Genomic DNA, 20195 nt, shown 5'->3' on the forward strand with positions numbered 1-20195 from the left:
ATCAGACATCCAAGTTTAGTTATCAAGGTGAGTTCAGGGAGAAGTCTGGACTGGAGGAGAGAAGTTGGTAGTCATTAACAGTTAGATGGTATTTGGTGAGGTGGAACTGGAAGAGACCACAGGAGACAGGATAGTAAGAGAAGAGGTCCAATGACCAGGCCCTGAGCACTCTTGTGCCAAGTGGCCAGGAAGAGGAGAAAGATCTAGCGAAGAAACTGTGAAGGAGTAGCCTTTGAAGCAGAAGGATATCCATATGTGTATGGTGTCCTGGAAGCCAAGTAAACAGAGTATTTCAAGCATGAAGGAGAGGTCAGTTGTATCAAATGCTGAGATGTTAGGCAAGATGAGGGTTGAACTCGACTCTTGAATTTGGCAATATGGACGTCATTGGTAACCAGAAAAGTGGAGTGGTTAGGATAAAAATCAGATTAGTGTGGTTTTAAGGGAGAGTGAGAGGCGAAGAAATGAGAGACAGCAAGTATAGTTCCTTTCAATGATTTTTGTTCTAAAGTGGACCAGAGAAGTAGTTAGAGATGGAGGAGAGGATGTAGTGTCAAGGAAGATTTTGGATTTTTGTGTTGTTCCTGTTTTTAAGATGGCAGATATTATAGCATTTCTGATTTAGCATTTGTGTGCTAAGGGAAAGACCCAGCAGAAAGGGAAAGCTTAAAGATGTGGGGGGTAGGGGGAGAATTTCTGAAATGATGTCCTTGAATAGTCGAGAGAGGATGAAGAACAGTGCACTAGACTTAGGTAGAAGCTTATTTGGTGCAATAGGAGAGAAAGCAGGTCTCTGGCCACAGGAGCAGATAGGTCGGTAAGATTTGGTGGAGGGAGATATTGACATTTCCTTCTCCCTTTGTTTTTAATTGAAATAAGAAATGAGATCCTAGCTGAATATGAGGAGGGTGGCAGGGGAGGGGGCGGTTTTGCAGGTTTGAAGGAGGAGAAGGCAAGAAATAGTCATATTGAAGAGTAGAAGAGTGAATTATCTAGGGAAATGTGGAATGATTTCTAGGCAGAGCTGAGTGCCCATTTAAAATAATACACAGTATGGATGTGGGGTTTTCTCCATACACATTCAGTTGCTTGGGGGAAGGTACAGGGTAGATGAAGAGTTGAAATTAAGCAGAGTTGGGATTTTCCCAGGCAAATAAGAGCTCATGGCAGTGATCAGAATGATCGACTATGGCATCTGAACTGGGTAAGGAGGGATGTGACAATTTGAAGGAGATAATGTTCAGTGAAAACTGGATGCGAATGGACTGGAGGTCTCAGTGGGTGGGATAATTGTTGGAGAGGTGGGGTACTTGCATGAGCGCACTGCAAAGGTAGGTGGTGATGGTCATAGAATGGCGTAATGTGAATTGGGACTTTAGAAGTATAACAGGTCTGACTGTAAGATGGCTGACGTGGGGCAGATGATAAGCTTTTTTTTTTTCTTATTTATTTATTACTTTTTTTAAACATCTTTATTAGAGTATAATTGCTTTACAATGGTGTGTCAGTTTCTGCTTTATAACAAAGTGAATCAGTTATACACATGCATATGTCCCCATATCTCTTCCCTTTTGCATCTCCCTCCCAGATGATAAGCTTAAGTAAGGAGACAGAGGAAGTAAATATAGTAGTACAGATAACAAAATTTATTCCCTCTTTCCCTCTTCAGGATGACATCATGGGTAAAAAATTATTAAGCCTTCTGCCTGATAAAGAGAAAAATGAAGTCTACCAAAAGATTGCTCTCAAACTTCCTTTGCCAAACTCAGGTACAGACTGTTTGTTTCAAATAGTAAGTTCTTAGATTTTAAGAGACAGATAACAATCACTTACAGGAATAATAAAGACATTTCACAAATTATATTTCTAGTATTAAAAAATCTCTCCTCTATTAAATCTTGTTCTTAATCATGAACCCTGATTATTTCAGCTTTTGTATAATTGTATTAGTGTTCTATAAATTATGTTCTAGCTGATACCCAACTCTACAGATACAACATAGATAACTGCAAGTGCTAATGTTCATGAAAAGAAAATAATATTTTTGTAAAATCTAGTCTAAGTAAGACAATAATCATATGAAAGAATCCTGCAGAATATAGTTAAGTACAAATGTAAGCACGTTTTGTATCTGTTTTCTTTTAGTAGGAAAACATATTGAGTTTTGCTGTCATTTAAAAAGAGGAGATGCTGAACATGGTAGCAGCCCTGCTTATGAATATGTGAAATTCATCCTGAGTATAAAAGATATTTCTAATGGTAAGCAAAACAGTTTTTAATCTTATCTAGATGGAGTTCATGAATTATGCAGCCCTTCATTGGTAATATAAATGCCTTTCTACTGTTGGTACTCTCACACTCTCTCCTACGCCTATGATCACAGGTTTTGGTGGACCACAGACATTAATTAAACTTTAAAAAAATTAATAGCAAAATTTACAAGGTGGGGTCATATGGTAACATGGTGGACTGATCTGATAAGGATGGCTCTTTCCTTCTACAAAAAACAAGGAAATTATTGTTAAAACATAATCTAAGAAGTTTACTGCATAGCCAATCTTAAAAGAAAGGGAAATCCATGGGTGCTAGAAATTAAAGGATAAAGTACAAGACCTAGTGATAAGAGGGAGCTGATTTTGTGCTGGGCCTAAGTGAGTTTTAAATCATACATTGGCTCCATTGGCTGGGGTCTGGAGTTCTAACACTCATTCAAGGACCAACACATAAAACCTAGAGACTTAAAATGATCAGTAAAATTCTGTCCACTGGCCTAGAGGAAGAGTAAGCTTGTTATCTCTCTCAGAGTTTGAATGGAAAAAAATGTGTCATTTACAGGAAATCAAAACCCAAATCTGTGTGTCTTACATGTGGATATGGGATCTGAATTTGTAATTTTTAAGGTTTCAGGAACCGCAAGCTGATAAATTAACATAAACACTGATTTGGGGCCATTAAAAGCTCTAGGGCTTGAATCAAAGGTAAATAGCCCAACAAATATGTGAAAAGATGCTCCAACTCACTAGTAAGCAAAGAATGAAAAATTCAAAAACCAATGAGTAGCACTGTACACGCATCAAAATGTAAACAATTAGGAGTGTGAATAATACCAAATATTGGTGAGGATGTGAGAAATGAAAACACTAATACAGTGTCGAGAGGAATGTAAACTCACGAAGCCATCCTGGAAAACAGAGTGAACTGAAGTCAATTATCCTGTAACTCAGCAATCCTATCGCTGGGTGGAAATATCCCAGAGGCGAAGTTGCAGAGAGATCTGTGTCTAAGGGGACATGTTCTATGTATGTTATAGTGTTGTTCGTGGTAGGAGGGAGGAATGATGCACAGCCTAGGTGTGCATCATTAGGGAAATGGACAAGTAAAATCTGGGGAAATATACAATATGGAAAACTTTGTAGTAGTCAAAAGCAATGAACTCAAAAAAAAAAAAAAAAGCAATGAACTCTAGATATACATAGTACAACATGGTTAGACCTTAAAACCGTATTGTTGATTGAGAAACAGAATGAGATCTATAGCACAATGTCACTTTTGTAAATTGTAAAAGCATATAGTACATAGAACCAGACTACATACTTTACAAAGTTATATATTAAATGTGGTAGATGACAGTGGGTACCTGTGGGTGGGGAAGGGACAGAGAGAAGAAAAATGTAAAAACAAGAGTGGGAATTTTATCTGTGTTCATAATATGCCATGAACTAAGAATATAATTAACTCAGTTCTTTGCCACTGAGGTCTAAAGATATAACAAATGAATGAATGGGTAAATAAATAATGAAAATTAGCTCACACATGGTTGTCTGATATCTTTGTCACGTGCCTTTGGAAACCAAAGGTCAAATACCTTTAAAAAAAACTTGACTACATACACACACAAATTATACACACATTTTTGATGCCCACATGGTCTATGTAAAGAAGGGAAGCTAAACTTTTTTGGAGACTAACATGTCCATTCACAGGGTAAGGACAGAAGACTGACAATCACCCTGAACTCACAAGTATTTCCCAGTAATTACTTCATGTTTTGGTGGAGACCAGGGTGGGGAGGGTGACTGGGAAGGAAGACAGAAAAAATTGGTGGTTCGGAATTCTGAAAATTGTCAGTGGGTTGGCAAACGGCACACTGATACGGCAGGTGCCCATCCTCTTGTGTAATCGCCCCACCTTTCTATTGGGTTGTCACATGTGTATCTCTGTCTCCCTTAGAGCCTTTGGTGCTCTTCCGTAGCTTCTTCCCCAGCTGGTCCTGTGAGTCGTCTGCCACAAATCTTTCTTTGGAGAATCGGTTTTTTCTGGTGGGGACCGTTTGTATCTTCAGGGTTCAAACTCTAAGGGTGAGTATGTTGTGTGTGTGCCTCCCCCATTGTGGCCATGTGGGCTTCCTTTAAAGGGACATGTCCCCTTTGGTCTCTCAGCCACTGCACGGCACTGCTAAAGCACCTGATGTGTGCAGAGGGCTGTGTTAGGATACGTGAATGAGAAAAGATCAGCTCCTGTGTTTCAGAAGTTGAACATCTAAGTGGAGATCTGGACATACCCAGAAGAGATGCACACTCATTGACAAATGGTTTTGGTATAATATTAAACAGGTATACAGGGGCTGGGGGTTGGGACATAGTAAGAGAAGTGACCATTTTGGCAGGTGGATAAAGAAAGGCTTCTCTCACCCGGTGAGTTTTGAGGCAGCTCTCCTGCTCGTCCAGTGCTCACTTAGTATCTTCCTAATAGAGAACTCACAGTTTCTGTCTCTAAAAAGAAAAATCAGTCTTTAGAATTCATCTGATCAATTCAGGCTAATGAATTATTCACTAAGTAACATACTTAGTAAGCACCTACTATGTGCCAGGCACTGTGCTAGGTGCTGGGGAAACAGGCAATAGACAAGTAATATTGACAAGTGTCATGGAGATGATAAAACAGAATCATGTGCTGATGACTGGTGTGGGTAGGGAGTTCAGCAGAGTGGTCAGGGAAGGTCTCTCTCTGATGACCTGTCTTTTGAACAGAGACCACGAATGATGATAAGGTGCCAACCCAGTGAAGACAGGAAGGCAATTCAGGTAGAGGGTTCAGCAGCTGTAAAAGTCATGAGGTAGTAACTAGCTTGGAGAGTTCCAGGAAACAAGGACCATCATGTGACTAGAAAAAGGTGAAAGAGGGAAGGAGTAGTAGAAAATAAGGTACAAGAGGTAGGCAGGGGCCAGATTATGTACAGCTTTGAGTGGAAAGTAGGAGGATGGCATGATCTGATTTTGTTTTTAAAAGATCAGGTTGGCTGCTGGCTGGTAATGGAGTACAGGGGAACAAGAATGGAAGCAGGTGGAGCTGTGTGAGAGGTGATAGGGGTTGGACTAGGACTGCAGTAACAGAGATAGAAGCTCACCGATTTGGGTGACATTTTGGGGGTAGAGCCCTAAGTCCTTGCTGATGCATTGGAAGTGGGCGGGAGAAGACAGAGAAATGACTCAAGGATGACTCAGCTTTTAGGCCCGAGTAGCTCAGTGGATGGAAGTGCCACCAACTGACTTGAACAAGACTGGGACAGTGTGGATTGGGCAGATGAGGTGGAGGGCATGGGGACAAAATCCAAACGTCTGTTTGAGCCATGTTAATATTGTGATGATGTTGTAACATACAACACATTCAACTGCCTTACAAGAGAGGCCTCTGGATCCAGATTTCACATCCTTCCTTACTAGCTACAGGACCTTACCTAAGTCACTTACATCTTTTAGCCTCAGTTTCTCTTTCTATAAATGGCGATAATAGTACCTCCTTGAGGGTTGTTGTGAAGCACAAATAAGACAGCACCTCTTATCAGGTAAGCACTCAGTAAATATGAGCCTTTACAGTCATGATCATTGTCATTATTATCATTATTATTGTTATCATTACGATCCAGAGAGGGCAAAAGACCTGCTTTACTTTTCCTCTCAAGTTTAAAATCTGGGCTTTAACTGACCACATTTCAGAAGCTGTGAAGGACCCCTTTACATTCAATTTTAGAATAGTGATCTATGTCATCATTTTTCCAAATTTAAGACAGAAAATTGGTCGAGAGAAAAGCAACTGAAGGAAGCTGCTGGGTCTGATGGCCCCACTCAGTATCCCTCTCCAGCAGCTCTCTGGGATTTGAGCTCTCATATCTGCCATGAGAAGGCAGACATCCCATCTAGAGGGTCACCCCCCACATCTACTTCCTCCTCTGACAAAGAAAAATCTCATTTGACACACCACCCTCACCCTAGGTCCCCTCTTAGCACAGGGATCTCTATTTGTGATCTATGCCAGTTTTTCTCTGGGTTTCTGGGATTTTTGTTCTATACTAGTGGTCATTTTAGAGAACAAATCTCGTGAGAAAAGAGGGCTTTTTGGAGGAAGATTTTGTTCACAGGGTGGCTGTGTAACAGTGGAAGGGCAGTGAACTCAAGAGTTCAACTTTGAAATGGACCTACTTTGATCCTGCATGTACTAGCTGTACGTGCTTGACCAAATCATTCTATCTCTAGAATCCTCAGTTTTCACATCTGTAAAATCAAGTGCCTTTCTCACACTGGTATACAGATGAGTTGGATTTTCAAATTTACTACATCCTACACAAATATGTCAGGTATTTTTACTCTATAAGTACATTTTAAGTATCTAAAATGCCACTTTTTCTGCAGGGCCTTTTCACTGTAAAGGAGTCCAATGAAGATGTTCTGCTGGTCCCAGATTCGGACGAGGAACGTCTACCTGTGGCCCACAGGTGAGAGGCTAATGTTGCCATGAGTAATGGAGACCTAGGGCACAGTTTCATCAAACAAAACTGAAACAAGACAAATCACTATGAATATTTTTCCATCAAAATGAAAATTAAAAAAAACAAACAACTCAATCCAGATGAGCAATCTACTAGTTTGAATTTCCTTTCCCAGCTAGTATAATTCATATTTTTCTAACTGAATATAAATACAAGTGATTGGCTTTCTATAAAAGAAATAAAGCAATAAATAGAGCAACCTTAACTGACACAGACATTTAATTACTTTCAAATTAAGACAATACGTTTACAAACAGACTTGATTGCTTCCTTTTCTTGAAACACTTTAAATGGTAGAAGAACAAATAAGCATTGGGGTAACTGCTATTATGCAGGTGTCCCTCTTTTTTGTGAACCTAATCTATTCTTTAACATTTGTTTGTTAACAAATTTTCAGAGAACAAAGTGACTAATTCCATTATTTTGAGTGGGAAAAACAAAAATGCATTCCTAACCCACAGGAAAATGCCAACTTGCTAGGTATCACTAAAGCCCCTTAATACGACTAGTTAATAATCTGCCAAGAATTTCTACAGAATAGAAATTACTTGTAGTACTATCTAATCATTGCATATTTGATAAACTCATTAGTAGGTATTTTGTATGTAGTAAGCCATAATAGTAGACACTGCTCAGTGTAGAATATTGAGAATGGATTACATTTTCCTTCTATATTACAGTGTACATGGATATGTAAATAAATAACAAAACAATACATTAAAGATGAGCACTAGATGCCAGTAATACTTAGCAAAATAAAATAAACTAGATGATGTTTTGAGAGGCTTCTTCTGATTGAAGGCGTGTTTGTGTGAGGTCTGGTGGGAGGAGGAAGCTGGAGGCTGTGCTGTCTGTTACTCTTTGGTGGGGGGACGAGGTAAGGAAGAAAGAGCTGGTGAAGAAATGAGTTAAACAGGAAATGTCTGAGGTTCATCTGTGTCTGGATCTGAGGAACAGGGGAGAATCTTCCCTTCCTGGCAGGAGAGCTCAGAGGTGTTTGGCTAAGAACCGTTGTCTGAAGCTACACACAGAGCCATGGGATGCAAAACAGAGCTTGAGGTGGCAGTCTGTTTGCATTCCCTTTGCTGGGCGCTCTACAACTCTTGCTAACACGAGACCGAGTTTGTAATTGTGTGTTGAGTGTCACATGTCTGCTCGTGCCACCATCACACTCACTTGCCCCAGCAAGATACTTTTTTGCAGAATCTCAATTTCTTGTAAATATTCACCATTGTATTTGTGGTTCATAGGAGTTAGGGACATGTGCACCACCAAGCTTAAGACTAATAGCCATTCAACTCTCTTAATGTGCTTTATCATTCCCAATGGTTCTTGTAGTGTGTGCGCTTCTTTGGGCCTCTTAGGCTTACCCATTTCCCTTATTAGTTCCTCTACTTTATTAGAAGACCTTTTACTGAATAAGGTGAGAGAGAGACATCTATAAAACATAACGTGTTTAAGCAACGTGAACTCTAGGCACTATTCTGTGAGAATACCTGAGGTACAATAGCAGCCCACCATATCCTTTTCACCCAGGAGCACATGACTTAAACATATTCTTGCATGCAACCTAGAACAGATTTGTTTAGTAGGTTTGTGTAGTGAATTTTGTGTAAATTAGCAGATAATTGTAGCAAATCTTCAGAGAGTGAGAGTTCAGAGACAGAGGAGACCTACATTTTATTTTTAAGCAGAACTTAATTGGATGAAAAATATTCTGATGCAGAAAAGAGCCAGTTACTACATCTGTGCCACTTGGTCTTCACACAATACAAGAAAAGTGTTTTCTTAAGGCTTAAAATCATATCCTTTCTAATATAGTAAGAAATTATCATTATTGGGTGAATGCACTACAATTTTATATATTTTAATACTTTCATAAAATATTCCTAGTTTCTTCAAATATTAGACAATGGATTGTTTATCATGCAGACAGTAACATGGAAAAATGACACTTAGGAAACAACTGATGGATTTGATGAAGAAAATTCTGTTTAATTCCAGCCCCCTTTTCTTCCCTCTTATATCCCTCTGCTCTCCTCAACACCATGGCCGCTGTTCTGGCTCCAACGACCTCAGCTCTCACATGATGGATTGTTGGTGGACCTGACTCGTCCACTAGTCTGAGGTCTATAAAGGAGGGCCAGTCAGCCTCATCCCTGTCTAGCACAGAGCTTGACATTGAGCAGGCAGAAATGAACATCTGCTCAGGGACTGATCGATTGATCCTATCAAAATGGTAATCCATTCCATGCCATGAGACCTCGCAAACATAGTGCAGTATTGTTATAGCTCAGTGCAAACCAGTATTGCATTATTTTTTTTCATAGACTTACTCTTTGTCTTCAGGATATTTTCAGATAACAAGAAGAAGAGATTGTGGCATGTTGGACATTAGTTTGTAGGCACCCTGAGCAGTCGTTGATAACCTGGCTCCCATTTTACAGTCTGAGGGATGGTTAAAAAAGTAATCAGGCACAAAGGTCATAGGGACCTAGAGCTCCCCAGATGCTTCTGGAACTTTCCTTGGTAATTCTCAATGTTCTTTGAAAGGGAAGAAGCATCCTGCTAAGAGGCTTGAAAGCTTTGTCTGTGCTTATGAAAGAAACACAAAGAGGGGAAGTTAAAATGTTTAAAAGAAAGGGCCTGTTTCCATGTAGGATGTCCTGTCCTTGCATGTTTCAGATTTGAGGCTAAAGAACCTTTCATTTCAGGAGAGGGACTCAACAGCTGGGTTTTCCATTAGAGCTAAAGATGCACTGGAGTAGAAGGTCTTGCTTGAACATAGAAAGAAGTAAGGAACACTTCAGAGTTGGTGAGGGGCAGGCACAGAATTGAATACCGCGGAGTCCTTTCCCATCTTCCTACTGCTAGAGTCAGAGGAAGCAGCGAGCTACTCTTAGTTTGTATGTATAAGTGAGGCCCAGAGTTCTGTCATAGCATCATCTTAATAGAAATGCATCCTGTACTTTATTCTTCATGATGCGATTTCATGTTTATTGACTTACTCTCCACAAATCAACAACATAGATTTTAGACCCATTGTAAAGGTGAGAAAGTGCAGTCGCAGAGGATGTATGATTTTCCCAAAGTCACGCAGTTGGTTAAGCAGTAGAGCTGGAATTGGGACCCAGATTGTCCTGGGCTCGTTTCTCTTAAGACATCAGTTTCAGGAGCTGTGGCTGGTATGGGATTCCAAGGAGAAAACTCAAGAAGTCTTTGGGAAGTACTTGATTGGGGATGTTACTGTGAGAAAACTTTTTTTTCTTTAATTTCATCTTAAATGTAGGGAGAGAGAAGAATTAGTAGGGAAGGCGATCACACTGATTAGCCCTAACGCTTTTTACAAAGATAGTATCTTTTCACCCAAAGGTAGAGTAGACAATACTGGAAAATCAAATGGCAGGTATTTCCGAGAGTTCTAGTAGCTCTTACCTTTGTGTGCAGTCTTTAGAAACTGCTACAGAGTTGGTTCCCCGGGGGGAGACTCCACCTATCAGCAACTGCACCGAAAAGAGTGTTCCTGGCTAATTCCCCTTTCAGCTTGTTTCAGAGACGCGTTATCTTGTACAAAAGTGTGAGGAGAATTTTGCAAAGATGCACAGTGGTCCTCATTAGTGAGGTTTTGTTGTACAGAGCCTTGGTACTATTCTGTACTGACTTCATCCCTTATGTCTGCGTCATCTCGACCGGGGGAGGGCCCTGTACCTCACTGTATCACATGCCATTTGGTTTGGTTTCTCTAGCACTAGATATTTAGCTTGCCCAGTCTCATCACTCCAGCCCAATGAAACTTATTCATACAGCAAATATTTAGCACCTACTATGTGGGAGTTTCCGTTCTAGGCTCTGAGGATACAGCAGTGAACAAAAATCCTTATCTTCCTGGGAAGCTTATATTCTAGTGGAGGAGAAAGAAAATCAATCAATAGACCAAAATAGGTTAGATGGTGAGGAGGACTGAAGGAAAATATTAAGCATTGAAGAGAGATAGGGAAGGTTGTAGGGGAAATTAAATTGTATTAGATTTTGCCATATGCAATTGACATTTTATATTGTTTAAGAGATGATGGAATATTGGCAATTTCCAATGGTCAACATAATAGATAGGGTGGCCAGCTAAGGCCTCAACAAGAAGCTGACTTTTTAGTTAACATCTGAAAGGGGTGGAGGAGCAAGCCTTGTGGATTTGGGAGGAAATATTCCAGACAGAAGGAAGAGCAGATGCAAAGCAAAGTCCCTGAGGCAGGAGCACATTGGGTGTGTTTGAGAAGCCAGTGTGGCTGGAGCAGGTTCAGCAGTGGACGACTAGTAGGAGAGGAGGGCAGAGAGGATTGGAGGATTAGAACCCACAGAACTTGGGGAGGACTCCAGCCAAGACGGTGAGAGCTGCTTTTGGGGAGGAACTGGGAGCACACCAGTTTGCCTCTGCACTGGTGGAGTAGCCCGGAGACGGCCTTGTTAGAGTCATCCGCCGTTAACCAAAGCATGGGATTGGGATTTTTAAAGCTACAATATTTGTTTTTGTTTTTTTTCTTAGCTTGGCCAATTACAGGCTGTGTGATCTTAGAGAAGCCTCATTAAGTCTCATGCTCTTTATCTATAAATGGTGAGGATAATTACTGCAGAATGTGCATGACCATGAAATCAGGAAATGAGATCTATCTGTTTTGATAAGTAAATGAAAACTATATGCTTTGTAAAATACTATACAAAGTCAAGTTATTATCAGTTAGGAAGTACTTCCAAATTATAGAACAGTTACAGTTTTTGTTTGAATAGTTAAAATTTAAAACTGTACTCAATCCTGGGAATTCCCTGGTGGTCCAGTGGTTAGGACTCCATGTTTTCACTGCCAAGGGCCCGGGTTCAACCCCTGGTCGGGGAACTAAGATCCCATAAGCCGCGTGGCCAAAAAAGCAAACAAAAAACCAAAAAAACTACTTAATCCTTACTGAGCTATAAAGACATTATTAAGTGCAAAGGGCTACCTGTGAACCCGGCTTACGGACATGATTTGAAGTCTATGTTTGGTGATTTCTTCAATACTCTTACTACTTTTCTGTTAATTTAAGGTTGTTCTCCTTTTTTGTTTCAAGCCAGCATCTTTAAACCTCCATCCTTACGAGACGGTTCTGTATTCATTAACACCCAAATTGTTCCATGAAAAGTGTCCATGCCTCCTCGCTGGGTGGAGGAGGTGTGACCCAGTCTGAACATGATGGAATTCTCAGCTTGGAGGCCACATGCAGTCAGATGATTCCGGGCCCTCACACCCACCTGGGAGGCACGCTGACAGATAAGGAAAGGAGTTGGGGCTTTCCAGCAGCCTGGTGTCAAAGGAGATAGCCCCTGAGCTATTTAACTTGTCCTATTGTTATGTTCAGGGTCTGGTCCTTAAGAAGGGCAGACATAAAACAAAAGACAGAAGAAGGGGTGCAGTCTCAGGATTCTGGGTTTTAGATTTCATCGTGTTTCTCTGACCTCTAGCCAACCGGTATCCCATCTTCAACTACATAACAAATTATTTTGATCATCTAAAAGCATAAAATCATTAGACAGTCTTATTAGATTTACGATTGATAAGAGTAGTTTCAATGTTAATATTTCTATTTATTTATTTACTTATTTATTTTTGGCTGCGTTGGGTCTTCGTTGCTGCACGCGGGCTTTCTCTAGTTGCGGCGAGTGGGGGCTACTCTTCGTTGCGGTGCGAGGGCTTCTCATTGTAGTGGCTTCTCTTGTTTCGGAACACGGGCTCTAGGCGCATGGGCTTCAGTAGTTGTGGCTCATGGGCTCTAGAGCGCAGGCTCAGTAATTGTGGCGCACGGGCTTAGTTGCTCCGCGGCATGTGGGATCTTCCTGGACCAGGGCGCGAACCCGTGTCCCCTGCATTGGCAGGCGGATTATTAACCACTGTGCCACCAGGTTAAGTCCCTCAATGTTAATATTTTTTGAAAAGCTCAAAGTAAGTTTTGTACTCCAAACTCATGGAAGCAACCCTGAAATCACTGAGGGTTTAGACCCTAATGAAAAGAAGTCTAATAAATATCAAAGTTTAGAAAAATCTGGGTTGAATTATCTGAGTATTAGCCTATTTAGGAAAAGTAGTTTTGGAGAAATATGCTGGCAGCTGCTTGTTCTACTCAGACAATTAACAATGTAATATTTTTTTCCTGATGGTATGCATTTGTCATCCTGTAATGAAGATGTCAGGCTGTGTATTAGGTATCTGAAGAAGTGGGATAGGATCCTGCTCTCTTTCAACTTAATACTTTTTGCTTTACCTTTTTTTTAAATTGAAGTATAGTTGATTTACAAGGTTGTGTTAGTTTCAGGTGTACAGCAAAGTGATTCAGTTATGTGTATATATGTATATATTCTTTTTCAGCTTCTTTTTCATTATAGGTTATTACAATATACTGAGTAGAGTTCCCTGTGCTATGCAGTAGGTCCTTGTTGGTTATCTATTTTATATACAGTAGTGTGTATATGTTACTCAAACTCCTAATGCTTTACCTTTTTTTAAATCCCAGGATATCCTTTTGCTTTAGCTCCATTAAACATTCTTTTTTCACTTTTAAACTTTTTATTTCAATCTGTCAGGAACTACCATATGCATCCTCCTTTACTCACAACTGTTTGCATTTTGCCCCATTTGTTTTATCATTGTTCTCTCCTTCTCTTCCCCCTCTGTCCCACTTCTGCCCTCCCTTTCCCGTCTCTCCCATCTCCTCTCCTCCCCTCTCACCCCCTTTTCTCCCTTCGCTTCCCCTTCTCTTCTTTCTCTCTCTCCCCTCCCCTCTGCCTGATTCATTCATTCATTATTTATTCATTTGTCTATTCAGTGGATTTTAATCTTTTGCTATTATTATTTATTTCAATGCTCTGATTGTCCTAGCATCGACCAGTGACAGCCCCTTCAGTCTGGCTCTTGTGTCATTTTGATACTTCACACCATTCTTGGAGCATTCCTTCCTTTCTGGCACTATGTGATGTTCCAGGTTCGTTTTGTACTATCTCCACCTCAGCCATGAAATCAGCTTGTTCTCTAAGACTTAGTCAAAGGGGAATCCTGGCTTCCTTAAGGGCAGCTATTTAGAAACTCTCGGTGCTACTTGTACTCATAGTTACTGATTTGTTACTGCTTATAGGTGCTTTTCGAACTGGGAAACAAATACACACACAACACACATACTGTATACATAGGCATAAAGATCTATATCTATATTTATTTCCATATCTACCCATCTATATGTATGTATACCTTTGTGTATGTGTCTGTATCAAATAATACATGCCATGACTTCATACGGATACCTCCAATCCTGAGCCAACACTACAAGGCTCATTCCAGTCTTCCCGTTTCCACTTTTGCAACACTCTTTTCCACTAGTCAGAGAGGCTTGGGCTCATTATTCTCCATATATTTACTTATTTGCTCAAGTCAGGAATGCACAGAGAGTAATTGTAGGGTTGCCATGTCATGTCATTGTGAAAAGCGAACCTCCTCAATTAAGTTCATATTGCTTACATTTTTTAAGGTGAAATTTACACATAATGAAAGGCACAGATCTTAAGTATATTTGACAAATGCATAAACCCATGGGACCCACAGTCCTATCAAGACATACAGTATTTTCAACACACTAGATAGCTGTTCTGTACCCCTTCCCTGTTATCCCCGCACTTAGAGGCAACCCCTGTTCTGATGTTTTTAACCATAGATTAAATTTTCCTTTACTAGAACGTCATAAAAATGGAACCATATAATATATAGTCTGTTGAGTCTGCCCTTTTAAACTTGGCATAATGTCCCTGAGATGCATCATGTCACATGTATCAGTAGTTCATTCCCTTTTGTTGCTGAGGAATATTCTATTCTATGGATAGACTACAATTTGTTAGGCATTTTTCTTTCAATGAACATTTATGTCTAGTTTGTGGTTACCATGAATAAAGCTGCAATGAACATGCTTTTACAAGTATGTTTGTGGACACTTATTTTCATTTTTAAGTTATTAAACACATTTGTTCAATTATACAGTAAAATTGATTTGTTTTCTCTTGGTGTACAGTTCTGTGTTTTCTAACACATGCATCGATTTGTGTAGCCATGAACGTAGTCAAGATAAAGACCAGTTCTATCACACCTCCAAAAGTTCCTCGTGCTGTCCCTTTATAGTCAGTCCTATCTCATCTCACCCTTAACCCCTGTCAACCACTAATTTATTCTGCAGCCCTATAGTTTTGTCTTTTTGAGAATATCATATAGAGTCATACAGTATATAATCTTTCAAGATTGGCTTCTTTCCCTTAGCATAATTCCTTTGAGATTCATCTGAGTTGTTGCATCAATAACTGTGTATTGTTGAGTGGCATTTTGTTGTATGGATGTCTCACAGTTTAGTCATTCACCTGTTGAGGGACATCAGAGTTGTTGATGGGTTTTGGCAATTATTAATAAAGCTGCTGTAAACATTCGTGGACGAGTTTTTGGTGTGGACGTACGTTTTTATTTCACTTTTTTAGGGTATTGAATTATGCTTTTAACTTGCATTCCAGGACTTCCCTGGCGGTCCAGTGGTTAAGACTCCACGCTTCCACTGCAGGGGGCACAGGTTTGATCCCTGGTTGGGGAATTGAGATAGTGTATGCCACACGGCGTGGCCAAACAAACAAACAAAGAAACAAAAACACTAACTCGCATTCCACTAATGACTAAAGATGTTGAGTATCTTTTCATCATTTGAATGTTCAAATGTCTTGCCTATTTTCAAAATTATGTTGTTTGTTTTCTTATTATTGAGTTTTGAGAATTCTTTGTATATTCTGGATACAAGTCTTTTGTCAGATATTTAATGTGCGAGTACTTTCTCTAGTCTGTAGCTTCTTTTTTCATTCTATTAACAGTGTTCTTTTGCACAACGAAAGTTTTTAATTTTGAAGGGGGATAATTTTACCATTTTTTTTTTCCTTTGATGGATTCTGCCATGTCATGGTGCCATGTCTAAGAATTAACTGCCAAAGTGAAGGTCACATAGATTTTCTCCTATTTTTTTCTAAAAGTTTTATAGTTTTATATTTGGGTCTATGATCCATTTTGCGTTCATATTTTTATAAAGTGTGAGTTTTAGGTTGAAGTTCATGTTTTTTAGCATATGGATGTCCGATTGTTCCAAAGCCATTTGTTGAAATATGATCTTGTCCCTCTTCTGCTCAAAAGCTTTCAATGGTTTCCCCTCGCTCTTAGAAGAAAATCCACAGTCCTTTTGTATGATCTGTAAGGTATGCTGCTGTCATACCTGTCTAGTCCTCAGATCTCATTTTGTGCCACACTCCCTCTTATCTATCCTGCTCCAGATGCACTGGCCTCTTGTCCTCTGTGAATTCTCCAAGCTCTTTTCCAATGCAGTGCCTGTGCACATGCTTAGGTCCTCAACCTGAAACACTCTTCAACTCTGCTGTCACGTGGTTGGCATGATACTCTCCTAGGTCCATTTTGAGTTCTCTTCCCATGGCACCCTGCCCTTTTACTTTGTCATGCTTTTTGCAATTTGTAAATGTATAGTTATCTTTGGACTACTTGTTCATTGTCTGGATTCCCCATGAAACTATAAACTCCACAAGGCTGCATTCTCAGTGTCCAGCACTGTGCCTGCCCTCTAAACTTACTGCCTGGTGTGGAGATGGACAAGTAAACCAGAAACGATAATAAAGTCACCATTCCATGGAAATGCCGTCGAACCCCTTTCACTGTACCTCCGTTCCTGTTTTCTGCATGGACTAAAATGTCTCTTCCCTCTGTGCTTTGTATGCTCACACCCTCCTCACCATTCAGGAACCAGTTCATTCCTCCTCTCAGAAGCCCTTCCTGCCACCCAGGTTGGAAGAGCTCTCCCTTCTCTACTTTCTACTTTCCTACTGACACTCTCCACTTTGCCTTGCAATCACAGGGACTGGCTTAGCTCTTCTTCTAGAGAATCAAAAGCTCTGAGAGGGAAGTATCCAAATTGCATTCAGCTTGTGTCTCCCTCAGTTCAGAGAATAGGTCATCTTCTCCAGTTAACTCACTTTCTGATTTCTAGGAGACAAGCGTGTGATAGGCCGTGTGTCCACCTGGCCACTAGAAGCTAAGGGGTCTAATTTGCAGGATGAAAAAGGAAAAGAAGGCCCAATTTAAAGTCATATCTCATATCTACACAACCAACACTTAGGCCACCAGTGCTTTAATAAACGGCAAAGACACATAATAAGTTTTTTTTCTTTAATGTGTGTTGGGACTTGACTGATTTCTGTTGCTTTATTTCCACAACCGGCTCAGTACTAGTCCTATAAAAGTAACAGAAGAAACACACAGAATGTCACCTTTGAGAAATGACTGAGAGAGTGGATTTTAAAGTAGGAAGATTGGGATGCCAAATAAAACAAGGCTGTTTGGCAAAACCTTACCATGAACATATGTCCCCAGGCCCGGCCCTCTGGAGCCACTGGCTGTATTAAAAAGAAGTTGGTCCTGCTCTGTTTTGAGATGTACAAATGTTATGTGTGTTTCCTTCCTTTGAAGTGCTGTGTCAAGGGAGTCATTATGACTGAACAGTGATGGACTTCAATTATTTTTTTAATTAATTAATTTATTTTGGACTGTGTTGGGTCTTCGTTGCCGCGCGCGGGCTTTCTCTAGTTGCGGCGAGCGGGGGCTACTCTTCGGTGTGGTGCATGGGCTTCTAACTGCGGTGGCTTCTCTTGTTGTGGAGCACAGGCTCTAGGTGTGCGAGCCTCAGTAGTTGTGGCACGTGGGCTCAGTAGTTGTGGCTCGTGGGCTCTAGAGCGCAGGCTCAGTAGTTGTGGCGCACGGGCTTTGTTGCTCCGCGGCATGTGGGATCTTCCCGGACCAGGGCTCGAACCCGTGTCCCCCGCACTGGCAGGCGGATTCTTAACCACTGCACCACCAGGGAAACCCCGATGAACTTCAATTTCTAAAAAAGTTTTTAGAACATTTCACGGTGGAAGAAATATTTGATAGTAGATCAAAAATTTTGATCATCAAATATTTGATAATATGAAAATAATGACATCTGCAAGTAAATATGGTAGCAGATGAACTATAAAAACACATCTGAGCTGTCAGTTCTAGTCTTTCAAATACTTTGTTCTCTTGGAGTAGGAGATGCATCCGTATAGAACTCTCTGTCCTCTACTGGAAGGCTTGGCCTAATAGGCTTATTAGTGGGAACAGAGCAAACTCTCTTTATATCTTACCACACAGTGCTGGCCTTAGTATAGTCTCTAGTCTGATTTATGAATTTCTCCTGGAATGAATTTTCCACAAATATATGATGGAGAACTATGTAGCCTTGACATTCATTCTGCCTATGAATGTCTTTAGTGTTAGCAGCTGGCATCCAGGCTGGGTTCCAGGCATGTTCCAGTGACTCACCAACCAACACTATATGTCACCTTCTCTACATTTGAAAGAGGAGTAGGCCACAGAACACTAATCAGATTCTAAAGGTGCCTTCTTATTTGCTTAATATTTCTACACTGTTCAGAAGAGGCCAATAACAGCAATATTCTTTTCAAGATGATAAAACCTTGCAAAAAAATATTTTGGTAATTGATGGCCTACCATTATTTTCATAGCAATAGGGTTTTTGTTTGATTGGTGTTTGTCTGTTTTCTCTTGATTCTTTGACATCAGAGCACTTCTCAATCATAGATTACTTGCCCTTTGAGGTACAGGGGACATGAGACTAGGATTCTTACCGTGTTGATGATTTGTATTACTTTCGAAGTGTTATGAATGTTTTGCATTTCTTGTTTTTCCATTCTGGTGAGGAAATACCACTGAATGCCATTAGATGTTTTTCTTCTTTTGATGTGTTTGTGGAAAACTGGCGTAACCAAAAAAGCACATTAAAGAAGTTCGCACTGGCCCTTTAGAGAGTGATGTTTTCTATGAAATGGATGGAGTAAGCCTCTGGTGGAAACTTTCCCATTTGGACTCCATCCTTTGTAAAACATCGAAATATATGAGGGTTGGAGCATTTGAGTTTTGTTCCTTTTTAGTTGTGTATGAGTAGTGTTTTGAAGCAAGTCTATTAACATATAACTAAGACAGGGATTGAGTTTTCTTAGCTGTGTGATAAAAGTAATTACCTACCAGATAATTTTAAAAGCGACTCCATATTTTAAATAGTTTAAGCTCAACATTTTGTTTTAAATCTTCATAATCTAATATGTAAAATCATCTGGACTATTCTATATAAGTTCAGTTATATATCAGCTTAGATATATTAGCTTCAGATCAGATATATATCAGCCCACACAAACAGTACGATTTTTAAAGCCCCAAGAATCTATGTCCATGGCTTGAGCAGGAAGAATGGAAGGTGCTATTGGTAAAGTACATTTGGCTTGCAGACCTGATGTCATCCTCTAATGGGCACCAATCCTCTCTGCACTTTGGTCAGGGAGCAGTGAGGGATGTGGTGCTCATAGTAGGGAATCTGAGAGAAGAGCCGAGTATTTCCCAAGCCATCTTATTTCATTTTCTGCCTGTCTCCCAACACACACACACACACACACACACACACACACACACACACACACACACCAAACATTCTCCTGCTCTACTCTTTTTGACCCTGGAGTAATGGGTCAGAAAATGCATATTCTTTTTGCCAGAGCTTGAACCTAAAAACTGCCAGAGCCTTTAATATCAGATAGTCAACAGTATGAATTTCTCTACCGAAGAAGAGTCTGGTAGATTCATATAATGCACTCCTTCTATTCAGAATATCTGAATAAAATATCATATTTTGCCCTCCCCATCGAAAAAAAGAAAGAAAGAGAAACTTTTTGAGACTGAAAATGATCACTTAATCCAAAAATATTTCTGGAAGCAGCCACTCAGAAAGTGTTTGTATATCCAAATTCTAAAATGGTTTTTTTTTAAAAAAAGGGAGGGTGGATTTGTTGTCTCTTTGTTAGCAGGAAACTATAATCTTTAACAATTTCAGATCCTTCAAGATCTTTCCCAAGTGAGAATAGACGGGGCTTCTTTGATGGGACTCTGAGTTTTCCACTGGCTTCCATAGTCATTGGGGGGAAAGAAATCTTTTACCTACTTGTGTTTTTGGAAATTGTGATTTGTTTATTCAGTGTCTTTCATTTGGGAGAAGTCATGACCAGCTCCAGGTGAATTCGTCAAAAACAAGTTCTTAAAAAGCTTTCTGCTAAATGGTCAATTTGTCCAGTGGCCAAATTGCCAAAAATTAATTTATCCAAAAATAATCCATAGAATGACCAATGTAAAAAATTTACCCAAATTTATTGATTCATCAAAAAGCATGTCTTAAGAAATACT

The 20195-nt window shown here is 40.0% G+C and overlaps 1 protein-coding gene across 1 annotated transcript in view; it reads left to right on the top strand.

The window, feature by feature from the left end:
* The first annotated feature begins 1188 nt into the window (after positions 1-1188).
* The window catches only part of PASD1 (PAS domain containing repressor 1), a 48423-nt gene continuing 29416 nt past the window's right edge, over positions 1189-20195 (top strand). The window contains exons 1-4 of the mRNA XM_059910495.1: positions 1189-1204; positions 2146-2259; positions 4231-4358; positions 6690-6772. Of these exons, the coding sequence (XP_059766478.1) occupies positions 1189-1204; positions 2146-2259; positions 4231-4358; positions 6690-6772 (341 nt within the window). The remainder of the gene's footprint in view (positions 1205-2145; positions 2260-4230; positions 4359-6689; positions 6773-20195) is intronic.

This window comes from Balaenoptera ricei, chromosome X (genome assembly GCF_028023285.1).
Source record: "Balaenoptera ricei isolate mBalRic1 chromosome X, mBalRic1.hap2, whole genome shotgun sequence".
NCBI classification, from domain to species: domain Eukaryota; kingdom Metazoa; phylum Chordata; class Mammalia; order Artiodactyla; family Balaenopteridae; genus Balaenoptera; species Balaenoptera ricei.